The sequence below is a fragment of the Sciurus vulgaris genome (genome assembly GCF_902686455.1).
Source record: "Sciurus vulgaris genome assembly, chromosome: 3".
Classification (NCBI taxonomy): domain Eukaryota; kingdom Metazoa; phylum Chordata; class Mammalia; order Rodentia; family Sciuridae; genus Sciurus; species Sciurus vulgaris.
Genome location: NC_136463.1, coordinates 81,904,595 through 81,928,190, shown reverse-complemented (window position 1 = coordinate 81,928,190; position 23,596 = coordinate 81,904,595). Strand labels below are relative to the sequence as shown.

General features: G+C 34.3%; 1 protein-coding gene across 12 annotated transcripts in view; it reads left to right on the top strand.

The window, feature by feature from the left end:
* The window catches only part of PTPN4 (protein tyrosine phosphatase non-receptor type 4), a 201,600-nt gene that overhangs the window by 33,075 nt on the left and 144,929 nt on the right, over positions 1-23,596 (top strand). For 9 of the 12 annotated variants that reach the window (XR_013762604.1, XM_079132171.1, XM_079132168.1 and 6 more), the window contains exon 2: positions 10,582-10,736. The exons of 1 other annotated variant lie outside the window; for it this stretch is intronic. Coding sequence is in view for 9 of the 11 variants with exons in the window: in XM_079132171.1 (XP_078988297.1) it covers positions 10,599-10,736 (138 nt within the window). In the remaining 2 variants the exon portion in view is untranslated. Of the gene's footprint in view, positions 1-6,525; positions 6,603-10,581; positions 10,737-23,596 lie in introns of those variants that run through there. 2 more of the 12 variants (XM_079132164.1, XM_079132162.1) reach the window with 2 other exon arrangements.

Here is a 23,596-nt window from a genome sequence, read left to right as displayed (position 1 = left end):
GTAGATAATTGCAGTTTAATTCCAGTAACATTGAAATTTTGTTCCTAATTAAATAGCTCATCCTCCTTTTCTCTGTCATACAAATTATATCCTTATACCTTTTATATATGTATAAATACATTTTGTTTATAACATTTCCCCTCCTATCTGATTTAAAAGACCACAAACACAAAATACATTTATACTTATTTATATTTATCTATCTAATTACCTTTACATGTGCTATTTATTTCTTCTGTGGATTTGAGATACTATCTAGTGTCCTTTAATCTTAGCTATTAGTATTTTTTCCTAGGGCAGATGTGCCAATGACAGATTCTTTTAGTTTTTGTTTTATTTCTGGTAATATTTAAAATTTATCTGTTTGTCTAAGCAGTGCTGGGGATTGAACCCAGAGTCTTGTGTACGTTCCACCGCTGAGCTACATCCCAGACCATCCTTCATTTTTTAAAGCATTGTTTTGCTGTCCCTGGAGTTCTTTTTGGTAGTCTTGATAGTCTTTTTTTTTTTTTTTTTTTTTTTTTTCAGTTTTTCAATGTATCATCCCACTGCATTCTCACTTCCATTTTTCCTGATTAGAATTTGCCTCTTCTCTTTTGCTGCTCTTAAGATTTTTGTTTTTCTTTGTCTTTTATCAGTTTAACTACAACGTGTCTATGAATGAATGTCTTTTGAGTCTATCCTAGTTGGAGATCACTTAGCTTCTTGGATGTGTACATAACCTTTTCTGACCCAAATTTAGGAAGTTATATGCCATTATTTAAGTATTTCTGTCTCATGTTTACTGTCTATCTGCCCTATTATGCTTATGTTGATATGCTTGATGGTGTCTTATGTCTCAGGCTCAGTTTAGTTTTCTTTGTTCATTATTCTTTCTGTTGAGATTAGATATTGTCAGTTAATTTATCTTCTAGTTGACTTATCTCTTCTGAAATATACTGTCAAGCCCTGACATTAAAATTTTCACTTAAAAAATATTTTTTTTCAACTACAGAATTCTAAACTGCTTGTTTAAAAAGTAACTTCTGTGCCAGGCATGGTGATGCAAACCTGTAATCCCAGTGTCTTAGGAGACTGAAGCAGGAGGATAACAAGTTTGAGGCCAGCCTCAGCAACTTAGTGAGACCCTGTTTCAAAATAAAAAATTCTGGGGATATAGCTCAGTGGTAAAGCACTCCAGGATTGAGTTCTTAGAACCAAAAAAGAGTCATATTCTGTTTGGTGTGATATTGTCCTCATGCTTTGTTTAGTTCATAGTAAGTTTTTGAACATACTTACAGTATATTATAGTATGATTAAATATTTGTTTAGTAAATCCAATGTCTGGGCATCCTTGGCAATTTCCGTTCAGTCATTTTTATTGCCCTGTGTGTGGATCATAGTTTCATGCTTTTATTTTTTGTTTTTGCCATTTGGTAATTTTTTGTGTGTTGGATTCTGCACTTTAAAAATAAACGTGTTTTGACAACTAGAAATCAGATTCCTTTCTTGCTGGGTTGTTTATAGTTTTTGTTGTTACTATTTGTTTGTTCAGGAAGCTTCCTGGATAAATTTTATAAAGTCTGTCCTGCTAACCATGTGTGGCCCCCATTGTCCTGCTCATTTTTAACTTAGTCCTCAGGCAGGTAATGAACAGAGATTTCCTTAAGCACATCGAAAGAGTAAGTCTTGCTTCCAGTCTTAACTAAGGGTGTTTTCAGTGCTTATTTTATAGCTTTGTTTTCACTCCTGACTTTGCAGACCTTCAAAGTTAGGAGGTGAGAAATTTGGACCTTCTCTCTTCCCTGAGCATGCATACATTTCTTATGCATTCTGGTGGCCTTGAATTCCCAAAAATATGTTGAAGCTTCTCAAAGTCCTTTCTGGACATAATCATTTTCCACCTTTTTTCTTTTTTGTCTTTGATCGTCTTTTTCACCCAGCTCTTACTGTTACTTCTAGTAACTGCAGAGTTAAACAATTGCTAATGATACTCTTTTGAAAAGCAGCCTATATGAAAGGTGATTGGTAGTAAGCAGGTTGAGTCTGGTAAAGTACGCATGTTGTGCAAGTAGCAGTTTACAGTACCTGGTGAATCAGTCAAATGACAGTTCGACAGTTCTCCCAAAGTAAGACTTTTTGGCGAGCTCCCTGCCCTTCCTTCCCATCAGTTATTGCAAGACTGCTTGTTTCTTAGCTATAATGATTGCTAGTTTGTTGATTTTCAAAGCCATCATGTTATTGGGAAGAAAGAGATGGGTAGAAGTCACATTAAAATGTCACAAAGCAGGGTTGGGGATATAGCTCAGTTGGCAGAGTGCTTACCTCACAAGCATAAGGCCCTGGGTTCAATCCCCAGCACCGCCCAAAAAAAAAAAAAAAAAAAAAAAAGTCACAAAGCTGGTTGTTCTTACTGAGATTCTGCTGTTTACCTTGAATTAAAGCTTTTCTGAGTGTGGCATTTGTTAACTTCCAGAGTTTGGAAATGTTGATTTTGACAGTATTTCAGTTGTCTTTTTACTTTAATGTGGAGAACTAGATTTTCAGAGATCCTTAACTTCACCTTTCTGAAAGTGCTTTCACTATCTTTTTTTTTTTTTTTTTTTTTTTTTTTGGAAGTACACCAAATTGAAATGTTGTCTTTAAAAGATGAAAAAAATAGTTTTCATAGTTAAAAATCGGACGTTGGCATCAACAAAAGGTAATTGAGTTACTTTTTTTTTAATTTTTAAGTTTTATTCGTTCTAATTAGTTGTACATGACAATAGGATGCAGTTATACATTTTGATGGATCATACATAGAGTGTAATCTCTCATTTTTCTGATTATACATATTGCAGAATCACATTGCTCATGCAGTCATACATGTACATGAGGTACTAATGTCTGTATCACTCTACTGTCATTCCTTCCACCATACCCCTTCCCCTCCCTTCACTCCCTTCTACCTAATGTAAAGTAACTCTGTTCTTCCCTATCCCCCCACCTCATTGTGAATTAGCTTCCACATATCAGAGAAAACGTTCGGCCTTTGATATTTTTTGGTTTGGCTTATTTCACTATGATATTCTCTAACTCCATTCATTTACCAGCAAATGCCAGAATTTCATTCTTCTTTAAAGCTGAGTACTATTCCGTAGTGTGTATGTGTGTGTATAATATATTATACACACACACACATCTCCACATTTTCTTTGTCCTAGGTGAAGGACACTTAGGTTGGTTCCATAGTTTAGCTATTGTGAATTGAGCTGCTATAAACATTGATGTGACTATGTCACTGTACTATGCTGGTTTTAAGTCCTTTGGGTATAAACGGAAGAGCGGGATAACTGGGTCAAATAGTGGTTCCATTCCAAGTTTTCTGAGGAATTTCCATACTGCTTTCCATAATGGTTACACCAGTTTTCAGTCCCACCAGCAGTGTATGAATGTATGTTTTTTCCCACATCCTTGCCAGCATTTATTGTTGCTTGTTTTCTTGATATTTGCCATTCTGACTAGAGTGAAATGAGAGTAGTTTTGATTTGCATTTTTCTAATTGCTGGAGATGTTGAACATTTTTTCATATATTTATTGATTGTATATCTTCTTCTTTGAAATATTTGTTCAGTTCCTCAGCCCATTTATTGATTGGGTTATTTATTTTTTTGGTGTTAAGTTTTTTGAGTTCTTCATATATCCTAGAGATTAATGCTTTATCTGAGGTACCTGTGGTAAAGATTTGAGTTACTTTCAAGTGATTGATACTTGAGATTTTTTACCATGTTCACACTTATCCTAATGTGAATCTGAACCCAACTCAGTACTTTCTTAATTGGAATATCATTGTATATAAACAAGTTAGTAAGTATTATAACTAGGGTTTGTGTAATTTCATAAGTAACATTTATGTAATATTAACATGAAAAATGTTAGTCTTTCTAGGAAATGGCACTTTAAGAACCAAGAGACTTGTTTTCAAGTTAATTTTTACTCCATTTCCTTTTGTTGCTTTGTTTATAGAAACATACTTTATTTTCAATGACATTCTGTTTCTGCAAGTGTGAATTACAGTGACGGTAATAGAAGGTTTTGATTTATGACTATGGAAATAGAGAAAAGTAGATTGAGAGGAGTGCTAGTTTGTAAAGTTGAAAAGGATGGAAACAATATTGATAGTTATAAAGTGCTTTCTTTACTGGATGTGTTGTTGTATGGCTCCTCCTGGTCTTCTCTCTGATCCAATAATAAACCTTTTAAAACTCAGGAGATATTAAAAGTATAGCTCATATAATCTTCTATAGTTGTTATGGCATATAAAGTTGTTAGGAGCATTCAAATGTGATTTTTCAGCTTCACATAATTGAAAACTGGGGTTATTTATTGTTCCTTTATTGGTCTGTTGTGGTTGTAGTAACCGAACTCAAACTAATTTCTGTCTTAGCATTGTTTTAACCTCCTTAAGTGAAACACAGAAGGATAATAAAAGGATGAGTGATTATTTCAGTGTCATCTGCTTCTTGAGTGTTTGGAAGTATTTTATTGCCAAATTATCAAGTACATCCAAGATTTTCAAACAGATTAACTAGTTGAAGAACATTCTTTAAATAAATGATAAACCTAATTATGAGTCCTTGGAAGCTGGGCATGGTGGAACACACCTGTAATCCCAGCTGCTTTGGAGGCTGAGGCAAGAGATCGCAAGTTCGATGCCAGTTTCAAAAACTCAGTGAAACCCTTAGCAACTTAGCATGACTCTATCTCAAAAAATAAAAAGGACTGGGAATGTAGCTTGGTGGTAGTGTACCCTGGGTACTCAGTCCCTAGTACTAAGGGGGAGAAAAGAATCCTTAGAAATAAGATGTATGAGCAATGACAAATTTTTTTTTCAGTTTTAAAGTTGGCCATTTAAAAGGGAATGTCCACCAAAAATATTTACAACTAATATACTTTATGCTGCAATCTGAATGCTCAGTTCCTTTTGATTGTTTTAAAAAACTTTGGGTCCCATTATGTTCTTTTCATTGCTAGAGGATGCTTCATTATTCTTAACATTCCCCCCTCACGTGTACTAGGATATTTGAGTCGAATGTGCAGTCATCCTCTGGTGTCTCGGAGGGATTGGTTCTAGGACCCCAGAAGACACCAAAATCTGAGGGTGTCCAACTCCCTTATACAAAATAGTATACTATTTGCATATAACCTTTATACATCCTCTTTTTATACTTTGATCATCTCTAATATATATATCTAATACAAAGTAAATGTTATGAAAATAGTTGTAATACTGTAATGTTTAGGGATTAATAAGAAAAAAAGTACAGACAGTTTTTCTGAATATTTTCTATCCATGATTGGTTGATTTCATTTGTGCAAAATCCACAGATACGGAGGACTGTTTCAGGATTTTTTCAGAGAAATCCAGTTTCCTTTTATCTTTGCCAAATTGCCATTATTTATTTTTATTTTGGCTCTTCAAATAGGTATATAAATGATGTCTCATCATGATCTTAATTTGCATTTCTCTAATTAGTATCTGAATATTTTATTTGAAATATCTCTTCCTGTTTTTAGCTCATTTTTTTCTATTTGGATTTTTTTTTAACAGTTGCATTTTGAGAGTTCATTATATATGCTAGATGCTAGTCAGATAAATGGTTCATAGTCTGTAGTTTCATAGTTTTCATGCACTTAATGTCTTTTGTACAGAAATTTAAAATTTCGTTTGTTTGTTGGTTGGTTGGTTGGTTGGTTGGTGCCACGGATTGAACTCAGAGACTCTTAACCACTGAGCCACATCCCCAACCCTTTTATTATACTTTATTTAATAGAGACAGGGTCTCTCTGAGTTGCTTAGGACCTCGATAAGTGCTGAGACTGGCTTTGAACTCGTAATCCTCCTGCCTCAGCCTCCTTATCCACTCGGATTATAGGCATGTGCCACCATGCCCCATAGAATTTTAAAGTTTTGGTGAAATACCCAGTTTTTTTTTTTTTTTCTTTTATGAATCATGCTTTTGGTGTCACATCTCAGAACATTTCACCAAACCTAGGTCCTGAAGAATTTTTCATGTTTTCTAATTGAAAGTTTTACAGTTTTAGGTTTTACATTTAAATCTGATTCAGTGAGTAATTTTTTGTATGATGTAGGTTGAGGCTCCTTTTTTGTTTTGTGTATAGCCAACTTTTCCAGCATGATTTGTTGAAAATCTCTTCATTGAATTGCTTTGTACCATTGTGAAAAATCAATTGCCTGTACTTGTGTGAGAATTCTTAATTTCACTAATCCATGTATCTCTTCTGCTATTACCACAGTCTTGATTACTGTAGCTATATATTAAATCATAAAATCTGGGAGTGGTGATTCCTACTTTGTTCTACTTTGGGGTAGGAGCAGAGTTGTTCTCCTTTTTTTCCTTTCTTTAAAAAAAATTTTTTTTTTATTTGACTATTCTGATTCTTTTGTTTGCTACCCTGCCTTTCCCCCATATTGGCAATTAAATCCAGGGGTGCTTTACCACTGAGCCACATCACCAGCCCTTCTTATTTTTTGTTTTGAGACAGTGTCTCACTGAATTGCTGAGGCTGGCCTCAAACTTGTGATGCTCCTTCCTCAGCCTCCTGAGTCACTGAGATTACAGGTGTGTGCCACCATGCCTAGCTGTTTCCTTTGCTTTTTTATGTAAATTTAGAATAATCTCTGTAGCTACAGAAAAAGCCTACTGGGAATTTGGAGACAATTGACGTCTTCCCTATATTGAGTCTTTCAATCCATAAATGTAGTTATGTCTCCTCATTTATATAGATCTTTGATATTTTTCAACATTTTGTAGTTTTTTGCATATAATTTCTGTGTTTTGTTAGATTTATGCTTAATTTTTCATTTTTTTGTTTAGTAGTTCAAATGGGATTACATTTTAAATTTGACTCCATATATTTGTTCCCAGTGTATGCAAATAAAGATGATTTTTATATGTCAGTGCGTCCTGTGACCTTGCTTAACTCAGTAGTTCAAGTGTTTTGTACATTCCTTGGGATTTTCTGCATAGACTTCATGTCATCTGCAAATAGTAAGTTTTATTTCTTCCTGTATGCTTTCCCCCCCTATTTTATTGCACTGGTTAGGACTTCCAACTTTGTGTTGAGTAAGTGATGAGAGGAAACACCTTCCTTGCTATGTTCCTGATTATAGGGAGAAGGCATTAGGTTTTAGCGCTTCATGTGATGTTAGCTAGTAGATTTTTTTTTTAAGACATCCTTAATTATGTTGAGGAAGGCCCTCTTTATTTCTAGATTTTGAGAATTTTTATCATGAATGGGTGGTGGATTTTGTCGAATGCTTTTCTACTTTGTTTGAAAAGATCATGTGATTTTTCTTTTTTATTCTGTTAATATGGTGGATTAAATTGAAAGTTTTGCTGCATCTGTGAAATGAAATTCACTTCATCATCCTATGCATTTCTTTTATGTGTTGCTGAATTCTAGTTCCTTATGTTTTCTTAAGGATTTTTTGTCCATATTCATGAGGGATATTGCTTTGCTTTATAGTTTTCTTATTTTATGTTTTTGACTTTTTTTCCATGAGGATAATACTGGTTGCATAAAATGAGTTGAGACGTGTTCCCTGTTCCTCAGCTGTCTGGAAGAGATTGTGTAGAAGTAGTTGTTAACTTTTTAAGTAGTTAGTAGAATCCTTCAGTGAAACCATCTAGGCATTTTGTGCCTTTTGAGGAATTAGTTCAATTTATGTGTCAGATTATTGCTCTTATGTATGAATTGTTTGTAGTATTATCATCTTGATGTTTGCAGGCTCTGGGTGGTGTCCTCTGTTTTATTCCCAATTTTAGTAATTTGTGTTTTCTTTCATTAGACTTGCTTGCTAGAAGTTTATTGTGTTTACTGGTTGTTCGAAAGAACTACCTTTTGTTTCCCATTGATTTTTTCGTGTGTGTGTGTGTGTGTGTGTGTGTGTGTGTGTGTGTGTGACTTTAATTTCATTGATTTCTCTTTGTTATTTCCTTTTTGCTGTGGCTTCATTCTGCTCTTCTGTGTATTCCCCCCGTGCATCCTGGGTCTTCTATGGATTTTGAGAAGGGAAATTACAGTATTGGTTTGAGACACTTCCTATTTTCAAATGTTGTATGCATATGGTGATATAAATTTCTCTATCAGCACTGCTTTAGCAAATTTTGATAGGTTGTATTGTCATTTTTATTTAATTCAGTGCACCTTTTGGTTTCCCTTAAGGTTTCCTCTTTGTCCTCTGAGCCACTTAGAAGCATATTGTTTAGTTACATTTGTTTGGAAATTTTCTTGTGATCTTTCTGTCGTTTTCTTGTTGAATTCTGTTCTCAGAGAACATACTTTACGTAATTTTAATTTTAAAAATATGTGTAGATTTGTTGTATCATTCAGGATATGATTTCTTTTGGTAAATATTTGTTTATTGGATTTTTGGAAATATATATTTTGCTGTGGTTGGTAGTGTGTTCTATAAATGTTCACTAGATATTGTTAGATATTGTTGGTTGATGTTATTGTTGCTTTCTCCTATATCCTTGCTGTTTTCTTTATTTAGTTGTACCAGTTATCAAGAAATGAACATTGTGCTGTCTTACCATAATTGTGGATTTCTGTTTTGTAAGTTCTACAGTTTTTGCTTTGTAAATTTTGGAACTCTGTTGATGCATTGATTGTTAGGATTGCTGTGTCCTGGTGGATTGACACTTTGATCATTATGTACCATCCCTACATGTTTCCACTAATTGTTCTAAATCTGAATTCAACTTTATCTGATGTCATTATAGGTACTCCTCTTTGTATGTATTGATGTTTCCAAGGTATGTCTTTTTCCATACTTACTGCCTATATTGTTAAATTTGAGGAGAGTTTCTTGAAGGTAGCGTATAGTTTGAATCATGTGGTTTTTTTCCCCTCTACTTTGCCAGTGACTGACTTCTAATTAGTAAATCTTTTTTTAAAAATAGTTTTAATTGTAGGTGGACACAATACCTTTTCTATTTATTTATTTTTATGTGATGCTGAGAATTGAACCCAGTGCCTCTCACATGTAAGGCAAGTGCTCCTCCACCACCGAGCTACAACCCCAGCCCTAATTAGTGAATCTTAACATGCTTAAACTATTTTCTCATATTAGTTTTATACATATATAATTATTACTGGAGTTAAGGTCCATCTGGTCCCCCAGGATCAGCTAATTAAGCCAAGAGACAAGATGTTGAGGCAAGGAAGGTGACCTTGTTTGAAAAAATAACAAGAAGAAAGGGGGAATCCTGTGTCTAACACCCTTCTTGAGGGGAAGCTGATCCAGGGTAGCATATATAGGTGATTAATAGGTGTACCCAGGCTGGTGGGCATCTTCCTGCAGCTGGAGGGCAGATGATGCACATCCTACCCTGATTACTTAGTTATGTAGTGTTTTTTGGTTTATGTCTCAGAAACAAAGAGCATTCATTATTCCTTTGGGCCCATTAGCTGCATATTATACAATGGATAGGCTAGAGTGGCTACTCTGAAGTTCATTTTGCTGAAATGGAAGGGGGACCCTCTTGCTCATGCCAATTGATTGTCACACTCCCTGTAATGGAAAAGAACATCCTTCATTTAGTTATATACCATAAACTCAGGCTATGAACATAAAATATCCCAGTTCTTTGTTTCCTTCAGCTTTTATCTATTGACCTGAATAGTCAGTCTATAAGAAATCAATTCTGAGTGAATACCACTGATTTGAAATGTTTCTTTTATATTATTACTATTTTGTTTTATCATATTTCATATTGCTTACTACTTATTCCTTGCTCATATTAAAACATCCTAAATACTTATATTTCTTCCTAGTTTTTATGATGGAAGTTTTATGACTTTTAAATGTTGAATCAAGGAGTATCTGAGTTTTTCTCTAACATGAATGTTAGTTTTCTGCATATAGAAGTTTATGTTTCAAATATATATATATATATATCCCCCGAACATTGGAGCTACAGCTTCATTTTCTTAACATGTTGCATCATTATGATTTCTGTTCTTCTATAGGCATTCTATTTTTTCCTGTCTTCTTAGCAAAGAAGCAAAGATTGGCTAGCCTTGTTTTCCATTTACTTTTTATTTTGTAAAGATTAAGTTTGAGGATGGTTACAATGGAGGATATTGTTATACTTAAAAATAAAAACAAAGAAAACCTCCCATGGTTTTCTAAAAAAAGGGAAGGGCCTAAGTTAAATAATCTTCCCTTTTATCATTCTATAGTGATTTTAAATGCTTAGGTCAGTGAATAACATTCAACTTCCTGAGGAGGCATTACCCTCTCCCTTATTTATATATTTTAAATTAGAATATGGCTTCCTGAAATTTTAGTGTATTGAGTTCTCAGCGTAGTGGTCCAAAATAGAGCTCTTTTTTAAGGCATTGAATTTTAGTTCAGATGATGAAATATATATATTTTTGTATATATCTATGGTTTTTTTTACACCAATTCTTATTCTGATATTTCAAAATTTATTAGTTAGTCCTAAGTTTTAATTAAAAAAAAAAGCTATCTTTTAAACAACATTATGTCTTCCACAGTCCTTTTATTTAGCTAATTTTTTTTAAACTTAGATCTTGTGTGGACAGTAATGACCTCACGTTTCCGATTGCCTGCTGGCAGAACCTACAATGTACGAGCATCAGAGTTGGCCCGAGACAGACAGCACACAGAGGTGGTTTGCAACATCCTTCTTCTGGATAACACTGTACAAGCTTTCAAAGTTAATGTAAGTGTATTATTTCATCTTCTTCAAATCATCATCATCATCATCATCATCATGAGTAGTTATTAGTCTGAATTTAAATATATTTTAAAATTAGAATCATTAAGTTGTATAGTTTGAAAAGTTATTCAGTTAAGAAAATCTTTGCTGCAGGTTCTTATTCAAATTCAGAAAACGTATTGCCCACTGAATACTGATAACAAATCAGAAGTGCTTTAGTAGAGCAGATCAATGGTATGTGAGTGGTTGAAGGTGCCTGAATGGAATTTTTCTCTAGCATAACATACATATTTCCATTGTAGTCTTATTTGTACTGTCTGTAAAACTTTTGCCAAATAATCGATAGTCCTTCTCTTAACTGAGTAGTCTTAAATATTCCAAATATTTATTCGTACAATTTGTGCTAGTTTCATTTGCTCATTGTTACTTGTGAGTTTTGTACATGTGGTATTAATAATAATAGTTAATTTTCACTGCTATACAATTACCTTTTGTATGAATATGCCAAAATTTATCCATTTATTTATCTGCTTGTCAATTTGTTGTTGATGTATGTTTAGATTGTTTCTACTTTGAGCTATTGCAGTGAACATTTTTGTATACATGTTGATATACAAACAAGGATACATTTCCCCCCCTTTTTATTTTAAAAATTTCAAACTTAAAGAATGATAAAATAGTACAATAAGTACCCCCATACTCCTTACCCAGATGTTTGAGATTATCATAAAAGAATTTATTATCTATGTTGAATTTATATTAACATTTTCCACATTTACTGTTTTTTTCCTGAACTCTCTGAAAGTAGATTTCACCCACAGTACTCTAGCGTCCAGAGACTCCTAAATTAATATAGTACTGTTATTGCACCCTGAAATTTAATAGTATTTAATGTTAATATTTAAACTGGAATTACTTATTTCCAAGTCTTCACTATGACACATCTGTTTTCTGCTGAGTAATTGAAAATATTCACCTTTATTTACTGGTTTCTTAAGCTTAAATTGTTGTGTATTACTGTACAGCAGAATTGCTAATTTATCTTTTTTATCCCAAATTCCAAGCCATTTTACATCAGAAAAGAGACTGCAGAATGACAAAAGGCACATTAATAACCTTTGAGATTTTTTTAATATGTACAATTCAGTATGCTTTTCTAAAATGTTAAAACTTTTTCTTTCTGTTCTATCATCTACTAATAGATTGGAGTATAGGTTGCCATGCAAAAATAATATGAAGGAAATTCTGCTTCATAAAAATTTCTGATTAATGGAAACTCTTCAAGTATCAAACAGTTGGTTTAAAAAATGGCTCTGTTTTTTCTGTTATTGACCCATTAGAATTAGAAAACCAGGATCAGAGGTCTCAAATCCCCAACTATTTTGCTAGTTGAGGGTCATAAACTTAAAAAAAACTCTTGTTGTAAGTTGATATTAGTTAATATTTTGTTTTCATTTTAAATTATAGTTTGTTTCTGAGCATCATAAAAGGGTTTGCTGTGTTTCCCATCTAGCACAATTTTTCTGTTGGCAACTTTAATCGAAAATAGTATGTAGGTTTTTTTTTTTTTTGTGTGGTGCTGGAGATTGAACCCAAGGCCTTGTGCTTGCAAAGCAAGCACTCTACCAACTGAGCTATCTCCCCAGCCCCAATATTTTTTAATGTAGTAATCAATGTACTAAATTATTTCTGCGATTTTAATATATTCATGTGTGTATATATATTTTTTATATTATTATTTTTTTTGTACTGGGAATTGAACCCCAGCCCTTTTTATTTTTTATTTTGAAGTGGGTTCTCACTAAGTTGCTAAGGTTGGTCTTGAACTTAAAAGCTCCAGCCTCAGCTTCTCAAGTTACTATGGCAGGTGTGTGCCACTGCTCCTGGCTCCGTGTGTGTGTGTGTGTGTGTGTGTGTGTGTGTGTGTGTGTGTATTTTAAATATACATCATACATATGTACTTAACTGGCAGTTCCAATAGAGATGATTATATTATTAGAATGATAAGTGCTGTGGTGCTAGAAATGTTCTCTGTCCTTATCTCAAGTCATCAAAAATTATGTAAGAGGAACAACATTTAAGAGAAATTGCCACTTGGATATATATATTTATTCCTCTGGGTATTTGGACCCAAATCATTCAAACTGACATAGTTGCTTTGTACTTTTGTGTATATTGTGCATATTTTTATCTACGTGAGTGGTTTTCCAGCTAATACACTTTATAACCTATGTATGTGGCAGTCAGTAAACTAGTTGGGGATTTGAGATCTCTGATCCTGGTTTTCTCATGTCCATTTAGTACTATTATGTTTCAGAAATCCTCATTGTGGGCAACTGTTTGGTTCGCCAGCATCTTCCTATTCACTGAGAAGAAGAACCACTCAGGTTTCTTTGAAGATGACCAAACAAAATTTGTAACATTAGCCATTGGAGTCACTTCTTTTCCTAAGAGATTTTTGCACCACAAGTGAAATATTTCTGGTTGCTTTTTTTCCCGTCCTGTCAAAGTTGTTTCTGTATCTTTTCCTGAGGAAAATTGATGTAATAGAGGAATTGACATAACTTCACTAGACTTTCCTGCTTTTTCTCTGCTGTGGGCAATTTCAAATTCTGTTTTCACTGTGTATTTGGCATAGCCATTTATTTGCCCTATTCAACTTGTGGAATGCTCCAAATTCATTTTCAAATCACCAGAAACATGATTTCATTAAATAAAACACATTTCTATCCATGCTACATAGATTGATTTCTTGAACCTGTGAGGATTTCCCCTCTTATTTTCAGTCTTATTTATATTTTGTTGTAGCTGTTTAACAGTAACCTTTGTAACAAGAAAGGACTGAGGAGAATGGGCCCTTTCTAGTTACTACCATGAGTGTATAAGAAATTACCCAAAACAGTGGCATAGAACAACCATTCAGCTGGGCATGGTGATGCATGTGTTGGTGCGTGCTTGTAATCCCAGCAGCTTAGGAGGCTGAGAGGCAGAAGGATTGTAAGTTCAAAGCCAGTTTCACAACTTAGCAAGACCTTGTCCAAAAAAAAAAGAAAAACCAAAAGAACCAACCAAACAACAGGCTGGGGATGTGACTCAGTGTTTAAGTGCCTCAGACTTTCAAGTAGATAATAAAAACTACAAGAAGAAAACTCCAACCATTTATTATCCCCAGGAATTCTGTTATTTGGGAATTCATACATGCTTATGTCTGCTCCGTTATATGTCAGGCCTCAGCTGGAAGAATCAAAAGCTGGAGACTGTCCACTCATAGGATATTACCTGAAACCTTAGCTGGTGCTGAAGCACCTATATATGACCACTCTGTTTACCTTGGACTGCTTCATAACACAGTAGCTGGTTTCAGGGATGAGCATTCTTACATAGGGGGACAGGCTATAGCCATATTTATTACTTTTTTTGAGCTGACCCTTGGAAGTCTTCTAATGTAATTTTTACCGTATTTTGCTTGTCACCACTTTCACAAGAGGCACACTCACAGTTAAGGAAAGGTAAATATAATTTACCTTCAGATAAATATATCTTTTGATAAATAGTGGCAGGATTCTGGAGGATCATGTGAAATTAGAAATACTGCTGTGGACTAATTAGGAAAATACAGTCTGCCTATATGCCCATTAATGAAGGCATCTATTTTGCCCTGACCGTCACCCAGCTGCCTTAGTAGCCCCAAACACTAATTATCATTTTCTCATTATAGCAAAACTTCTTGCTACTTGGTGCTTGGACGTTTTTTCTCTATACCATCATTTGGAAAATATCCTCAAGGAGAAAGCCAGTGTGGAACTGGATTCATTCAGTTCTTTTCTCCCAGCTATCACAGCCCTGCATTGGTTATTGTCTGTTGCCTGCAAATTAGATATATATAGGTTCAGTTCTTTTTTTTTTTTTGGATAGCATTGGGGATTGAACCCAGGGGCACTGAGTTGCATGTCCGGCCCACTTTATTTTGAGACAGATTCTCACTGAGTTGCTGAGGTTGACCTAGAACTTGTAATCCTCCTGCCTCAGCCTCCCAATTCTCTGGGATTTCAGGCATGTGCCTTTGTGCCCAGCAAGTATTTTTCTTAGTAGTGTGTTAGAACTATTTTTTCGTTAGCCTTTCAAATCCGACACTTAATTTTTTTTTAAAGCAGACACTTTTTTTTTCAATATTTATTTTTTAGTTGTTGATGGACCTTTATTTTATTCATTTATTTATATGCAGTGCTGAGAATTGAACCCAGTGCCTCACACATGCTAGGCAAGCACTCTACCACTGAGCCACAACCCCAGCCCCTCAACACATAATTTTTGATGTATCAGTTTGTTTAGTTTCCATAAAGAAAAGCAGTAGCTGTTGTTATATATGAGGAATTAGTAATGTTATGACAAAATTCTTCTGAATGTGCCGGCATTTCCTTTCGGTACTTCCTTTGGTTTATTTGTGATATACTTTAGAGTTTATTGTTTTGCCTGTTCAGTCATTTAAATTTTTTTTCCCAAGTAAGGGATTTGGAGATAGACACTTAATAAATTGCATACTTAATTTTAGCATTAAATTATAACTTGATTTACTACTTATTATTTTTTCCTTCTTTCCTTCTTTTCTGTCTTTATTTTTGTGCTAGGCGAGACTCTACCATCGACATATATTTCCTAGTCCATGTTGATATTTATAGATATCACTCACTTTGAATCACTATGAAATGACTTTCATTTTTCTACATTAAGAATTCCTCATGTGGAAAGTGCACTAGTTTTGCAAAGAACTAAATAGATCCATCCCTGGATTTTAGATTGATTGTAGGATACCTGCCTAGATTTATGTGGTCCTGGATTATAGGCTATTTATATATCACAGACAGATAATCTAAGCATAAAGTGATGTTAAAATTAAGACTTAAAATACTGTATAAACAACTGAGACAGGAAACATTGTGGTATAGGGAGACAACTTAATATAGTAAAAACTACATGGGCCATAGGATCTAAAAGACAAGTTTTGCATCCTGTTCTACTCTATACTTGATCTGTGATATTGTTTCACCTACTTGACCTTTTGTCCTCAATTTCCTTGTAATAAAGCAGCCAAGGTATCTCCCTATAATCCCAACTACTTGAAGGGCTGAGGCAAGAGGATCACAAATTTGAGGCTAACCTTGGCAATTTAGTAAGACTCTCAAAATGAAAAGAAAAGGGCTAGGGATGTAGCTCAGTGGTATAGCACCCTGGATTGCATCCCTAGCACCTGCCCCAAAACAAAGTCCCTTGTATGTGAAGTGGAAATAATATAACCTACTATATTAGACTCGTCAGAATTAAACGAATATATATATATAGTACTTAAGAGGTCTTCTATTAATTACTCTAGAAATGAAGCTTTCTTTTTTGCCCATTTTCTTCTTCTTTGTCACATTACTCAGAATCAACAAAAATGTGTATTAGAGATGAATGCCCACCTGACCACCCTTAACCTCCAGCACCATTTGCAAATTTAGGGATTTTCTAAAATCACCCCAAATTTTGGTAATTTGCTAGGACTCAGAAGTCAGTGAAAATTGTTAAACTCATGGTAATCGTTTATTACAGTGACAGATACAGGTTAAAATCAGCCAAGGGAAGAGCTACATTCCAGTAGGGATTAAATGAAGACTCTCTAGTCCTGTTTTCCTATAGAGTCATGGGTGATATTATCTCCTCCTGACCACTGGGTATGACATTACAGAGTATTGGTGGGAAAGCACCAGTCTTTTGTGTCTAGACCTTTTATGAGAGTTTGATCATAAACTCCCTGCATGACTGACAGTCTCCATCTCTCCTAGAGATAATTTTAGTTTGTTTCTTCTAGACTTGGCCCAAAACCCCATCATAAATCACATTTTAGACTGGCCAGTGGCCAAAGCTCCCAGGTAAAAAAAAATACTCTTGTGAGGTAAAACATTCTCAGTATGTAGAGATCACCTGTCAGTGGTCAATAGAAATGGTCAGACCTCTCTCTGACTCATATTGTTCCTTCACTACACACTAAGGCTATGTTTTTATAGTGGATGATTAAATTATTCAGTACTTATTATTTTAGTTTTTTTAAACCTAAGTAATAACATGACTTAAATAGTTTTAAAAAGTCAACTAGGACAAAGTTTGTAATGAAATGTCCTCACTTTTAGTTCTAGCTTTCAGATATATTTGGAGCTATCCTTGACATTTAGTTTCCATATTTCTATGCTGGTTTATATTTTCTGCTTTGCATATTATCTGTTGACTTCCTAGTTGACAAGATGAAGATTTAATATTTTTACTCATTTCATACGCATACCCCTCCCCAGATTCTTGTGTCATAATTTTTTGTTAAAATCATCTGATCTTTCTGTCTGCCTTAGGAATTATGTTTGGATTCTGGTAAAAGAAACTGAAAATGACAGTGGCTTAAATGAGATAATGTTCATTTTTCTCTTACATAAAAGAAGTCTGGAATCTTACAGTTCATGGTTAGCACAGCATCTTTATTTATTATTATCAAGGATTCAGGCTCCCTGTTTTTCCTTTATATTCCTTAGAGCATGACTATTTATACGATCACTTTATGATCCAAGAAAACTTATAGACCTCTGGCAAGTGGTATGGGAGAATGGAGAAGCAAAAAAACAACAACAACAACAACAACAAAAAACATTTAATTTTCTGTCTCAGGCTTAAGGAATCTTCTTAAAGGCTCTTATTCTGCAATTTATGGTTATATTTGATCAACCAAAATTTAGTCTTTTGTTCTCATTTGACTTGCATGCTTGGGTATTTTTAGATATTCTCATTGTGACCACAAGTAACATTGTTGTTTTATTTTAAAGAAGTAAGAGAATATGGTAACAGACTAAGTAGTTAGCAGTTTCTGCCTTAATCAGTGTCATTGTTTACCTTTGTGTGATTATGCAGGTTCTTCATTGCTAAGCCACATGGGGTATGTATTTTGCTCTTTGTGTGTTTGTATAAAACCTTTTAGTTTTCATAGAGCTGATATATATATATATATATATATATATATGCACAAACACACACATATACATATATGTATATATATAAAAATAGAGTGCTGAGATAGATATATACTACATATATCTATATCTGTATCTATCTATCTATCTATCTATCTATCTATATATATATATATATATATATATATATATATATATGAGCAGTACTGGGGATAGGACCCAAAGGCACTCTGCCACTGAGCCACATCCCCAGCCCTGTTTACTTTTTGTTTTGAGAAAGGGTCTCACTAAGTTGCCCAGGCTGGCTTTGACATTTTGTCTTGGAATGCTTCAGGAGAGGTGTAGTCATTTCCTTCAAATGAATGAGATTGAGAACCAAAGAATATAACTGATTTATACATAGATTTTCAACCACTTCCCTTACCATTTTAAGCCTCATGCTTTATCTTATCTCTCCAATTTTGGGGCTTTTCTGTGTGTTTGACTTTGCTTCTTATTGGTATCCCCCTCTGTGGGTATTTGAGTTAACTCTGCTGTCTCTTTGATGTTATTTCCATTTTCTAGAGTGTTTTAGTATATCTCTAACTAATATCTTCTCATCTGTTGTTCTTGTGGTTTCTGTTTTTAACAGTGTTCTTTTTTTCCACAAATGAATGAGCTTTCCAGAAAGAATAAGGAGACATGTCCAATCTATCTCATTTAACAGAAGGTTTAAACATTTTTAAACAGCAAGTTGTTTTTCCTTAAAAATTCTTTTGCTTTAAAAGGAATAACAAAAATGGATAGTTACATGTAATAGATTTCGAAATCACATGCTGCATTTGCATTAAAGTCAAGCTTTTATTTTGGGGGCCGGGTGTGGTGGCATAGGGAATCTCAGCAACTCTGGAGTTTGAGGCAGGAGGATCACAAGTTTGAGGCCAGCCTCAGCAATTTAGCAAGACCCGGTCGAAAAATGAAAAGGGATGGAGATGTAGCTCAGTGTTAAAGCACCCCTGGGTTCAGAACCCCAGAACCAAAAAAGTTTTTTATTTTATTTTTGAAGTGTATTCCTTCCCCACTTCCATTGTACATTTTTTTGGGGGGAAATATAACAAAGTTACCTTACCCAGTCTGTTATCAAGCATCTAAATATTGCTGTCTTGCTTCAGCTTTCGTTCTTCTACCAAAACTGCTTCCTCAATGATTATCATCTAGTTAAGAAATTCATGTTTATCAAGGCTCATTTTGTTTGTCCTTTAGAAGCTTTAGAACTGTTAACCTCTCCTTACTTCAAAGAAAGCGCTCATCTCCTCTCTCTGATCACATTTTGGATCTACCTAACCTTTTCCTTATATTTTAATGTTTCTTGAAGATTTACCATTGTTTTTTGTTTGTTCCCCATTCTTTTCTGGCTATTTTCATATCTATTATATTCAGTCCTGATATCTTTCTATAACTTGACACTCCAAAGACACTTATAATGGTTTTAATATTACATTTAAATCTTTGAAAGTTTTTTTTTTTTTTTTTTAAACCAAGAGAGAGGGTCTATAGTCCTGCCACTTGAACCTTGGTGGTCCTTTGTGATATCCTACAATAGAATCTGTTGGAAGAGGTGTTACAGGAATTCCTGGGGTTGGTTAGAAAATATTGTTCAGCTTCTGCTGCTGTTTGTGGTTACCTCATTCTGGGAGTCCATTTAGCTCCATATTAAGAAGGCTGGCTCTCTTGAGGCCACTCTGCTGAAGACCCAGGTTGACAGCCCAAACAGAAAAAAATGGCTAAAGAATGCCAGCCTAGATATTAGACATATGAGTGAAGATACCATGTTACTGCCTCCTTAATGGGATTCATAGAATGAGACTGAATTAACTGAACCCAGGAAGTTATTAACATACTGTTTTAACATACTGTTTTGATGTGACTTGTTAGATAGCAGTAAATAACCTGTATTCACATTTACCATATCCTAAAATTATTGTCATCTCCCCATCTAACTTTATTCTTTGTTTCTCTTTGGTTAATGTCATCATCACCTATGATGTAACCTTTTAAGCTTTTGTTCAAATCTTTTGCCCATTTTAAAAAGTCTTTAAACATTTTTTAAGGGGTTGAGGGTGTAGCTCAATGAGAGCATTTGCCCAGTATGCATGTGGCCCAGGGTTGAGTAACCCAGCACTGTAAAAAAAATTTTTTTTTACATACATAAAATTTACCATTTAAACTTCTTAAGAGTACAATACAATGTTATTGAGTATATTTACAGTGTTGTACAATCATCACCATTACCCATTTTCTTAACTTTTTCATCATACAAACAGAAATTCTGTACCCATTCTGTAAATGCTAATTTTCCCTTTGCCTAGCCCCTGGTAACCTCTGTTTTACTTTTCCATCTCGTGAATTTGCCTTTTTAATTCCTAATTATTTTCTATTGTGTTATCACATTTTGTTTATTCATCCTTCTTTTGGTGGACACTGGATTATTTTCTTCTTTTGGTGATTGTGAATTAATTCTGCTGTGAACATGGATGTACAGGTATCTTTTTTGAGTTCCAGCTTTGGTTATTTTTGTTTGTTTTTTTGTTTTTGGTATCAGGGATTGAACCAAGGGGTGCTTTACCATGGAGCCACATTACCAGACTTTTTTAATGTTTTTTATTTAGAGACAGGGTCTCACTAAGTTGCTTAGGGCCTCACTAAGTTTCTGAGGCTGGCTTTAAACTTTCGATCCTCCTGCCTCAGCCTCTCAAATCACTGGGATTAAAGGCATGTGCCACCATGCCCAGCTTGACTTTGGGTTCTTTTGGGGGTTATATCCAGACATGGAATCATGGAATCATATGGTAATTCTAAGGTTAACTTCTTGAGTGTCTACCAATTACCAAACTGTTTTCCACAGAGGTTGCACCATTTACACTCCCATCATTAATGTATGATGTTGTGATTTTTCCACATCCTTGATAACATTTGATGTTTTTAGTTTTTTTCTAATAGCTATCCAAATTGTTTTGAAGTCATACCTCATTGTGGTTTTCGTTTTGCATTTCAAATGACTGGTGATGTTGAGTATCTTTGTATATACTTATTAACCATTTGTATTACTTCTTTGGAGAAATGTCTGCTCATATCTTTTGCCATTTTTTAATTGGGTTTTATTTCCTATCAAGTCTTGAAATTTCTTTTTTCATGACACAAATCCTTTGTCACACACGTTACCTTGTTTTTTTCTCTTTACAGTGTCATTCACTGAAAAAAGTCCTTTATTTTGACTAATTCCAATCTATCATTTTCTTTCATGGGTTGTGTTTTTGATATCTTATGTAAGAGTTGGCACACACATGTAATCCCAGTGACGTGAGAGGCTAAGGCAGGAGGATTCCAAGTTCCTCTCCTTCCCTCCCCTCCCCTCTCCATTAAATTTAATAAGGTTTGCTTTATGGGTCAGAATATAGCAAATCTGTTGAAAGTTCCTTGTGCCCTGAAAAAAGAATGTGTATTCTGCTTTTTGTGTGGTGAGTTAGGGTTAAGTTGATTGATAAGTGTTTTTATATCCTCGTTGATTTCCTCTTTACTTTGTTCTATCAGTTATTGAGAGAGGAGAATTGAAGTCTTCATAATTATTCATTTGTCTAATATTTTTATTAGTTATATCAGTTTCGTGTCTTGTATTTTGCAGCTTTATTGTTAGCTACCCATTTAGGATTGTTGTTTCTTTTTGGTGGTTTGACTGTTTTATCATTATGTAAGAAGTTGCAAGTAAACATTTTTAAGCTTATGTTAAAACAAGATTTTTGATTTTTTTGAACTCAGGAGTGCTTTACCACTGAGCTACATCCCAGCCCTTTTTATTTTTTATTTTGAGCTAGGGTCACACTAAGTTGCTGAGAACCTTGCTAAATTGCTGAAACTGGCCTTGAATTTTTGATCCTCCTACCTCAGTGCCTAGGATTACAGGTATATGTCACAGTACCCTGCCAAAGCAAGTTTTTCTTTGGTAGGATTTTTCTTACTTGTTTCTGTAAAATGATATTTGAAAAACTTCTCACCTATAGAAATTCTTGTGTCAATATGTTATCCACTTTTCAACTTGTTTAATAGATATCATGTGAATATGCTTTACTTTTGAATAATATTTAGGATTGATTTCTGCAGGAACAACTTTTTTCATATATCTAAATATTGCCTTAGATAATCTAGAATGTGGCTCTCTTCTCAGTTGTAGATTTGTATTACTATCTATCAAGTAATATTAGTCTTTATATTGGTAGTTTATTTCCAGAATTTTCACTCCCCCCACCCCCAGTTCTCTTTGTCAGTGTGGTAGGGCAGTTCTCTCTTTTGCAGATAGAGAAATAAAACTATGGGATTTTGTGAATTGTCCATAGCCTTGTGCAAAATAAGTGGTAGAACTAAGACTAGAATTCAGATCCTTTGACCCTTCATACCAGTAATTTTATCTTCCATAGCATCTGCTCTCACTTCCATGGTCTTCTCTTTCAACTCTATCTTCTTGTGACCATTAACACAAATTTAGAACTTTTTTGGGGGACAGTATTAGGTTTCAACCCAGGACTTATACATGCTTGACAGATATTCTAGCACTGAGCTATATTCCCAACCTACAGATTTTTTAAAACCAAAAGTTGTCATAGAGAGTTGCCATGAAAGTCTTAGTGGTAAATAGTCTATAGTGCTGTTTTTTCTTACATTTTTGCAAGCATAAGAATATAATAATGGGTTATTAGGAAACACTCACCAGTTAAGATTGTTGCCTCCATTCCCTAATTTCGTAGGTCTGTGTTAGGACCTAGGAATGTATATTTTTAATGTGTACACAAAACAATGCAGGTGCACATTTTCTGCCTTTACATAGAAACACAGTTGAGAGAGATGGAGACCTCATTAACATTCTTAATTAGCAGTTATTTATAGAGTACATTTTCCTGTTTGTTCATAGTTTATACCAAATGGATAGAATCAGAATCCTCGTTAATCCCCAGCTGTACTATACTGTTCTTCTCACTCATGGAGAAGTTTTCTCCTTAGTATTTTTCTAAAGATAAATAAAAAATTAATCTGTAATTTCACAAGAGTAGTCTTTAGGGGGAGGTTTTGAACCTATTGGTGGAACTGTAAAAGTACCTCAAAAGTAATTTCTCAGACGAGGAAGATTTGTAGCCACTTCCCTCTATATCTGCCTCTCCCACCATCCCTAACCAGGATAGTTGGTAATGTCTAACATTTTTGGTTGACACGGTTGGGTAATGGGTTTTACTGGCATCTAGTAAGTAGAAGCCAAGGGCGATGCCAAACATCGCACTATGCACAGGGCAGCCCCTCCCATCTGCCAGAACAGGGCATTATCTGCTACTAAATGCCAGTGAGTCAAAGCACTCTCCCCTAAGGTTAGTGTTCAATATAATTTTTTGATAAATAAATTATAAAAAGTTGTAACTAGTTTTGATCCAGTTAGTAATTTCTTCAGAAAGTTGAAAAGAGGAGATTTTATTTTGTACTTACTATACCCAACTCCCCACATACATTTGCTTTCTAAATTGATAGTTTACATTGTGAACTTGATGAAGGTTAATTAAACAAGATATTAATTTACACTAAATAAATAGGAATGATCAAATTGGTAAACTAGCACACAAATCTTTTATCTACTTGTGAGAAAATATATTTGGGCTTGATTTTTAAAGGAAGACAAAGCAGGTAAGCAAAATATTTCAGGAGCTTATTTTGAACTAGTTGACTTATACAAAATAAAGTTTACAAGTTTTATGTGCACACAAGTTAAGAATTGTTATATCTTTCTGGCAAATTGTACATTTTATCATTATATTGTATAATAGTTTTATGATACATAGCAGTGGAATTTTGTGTGTA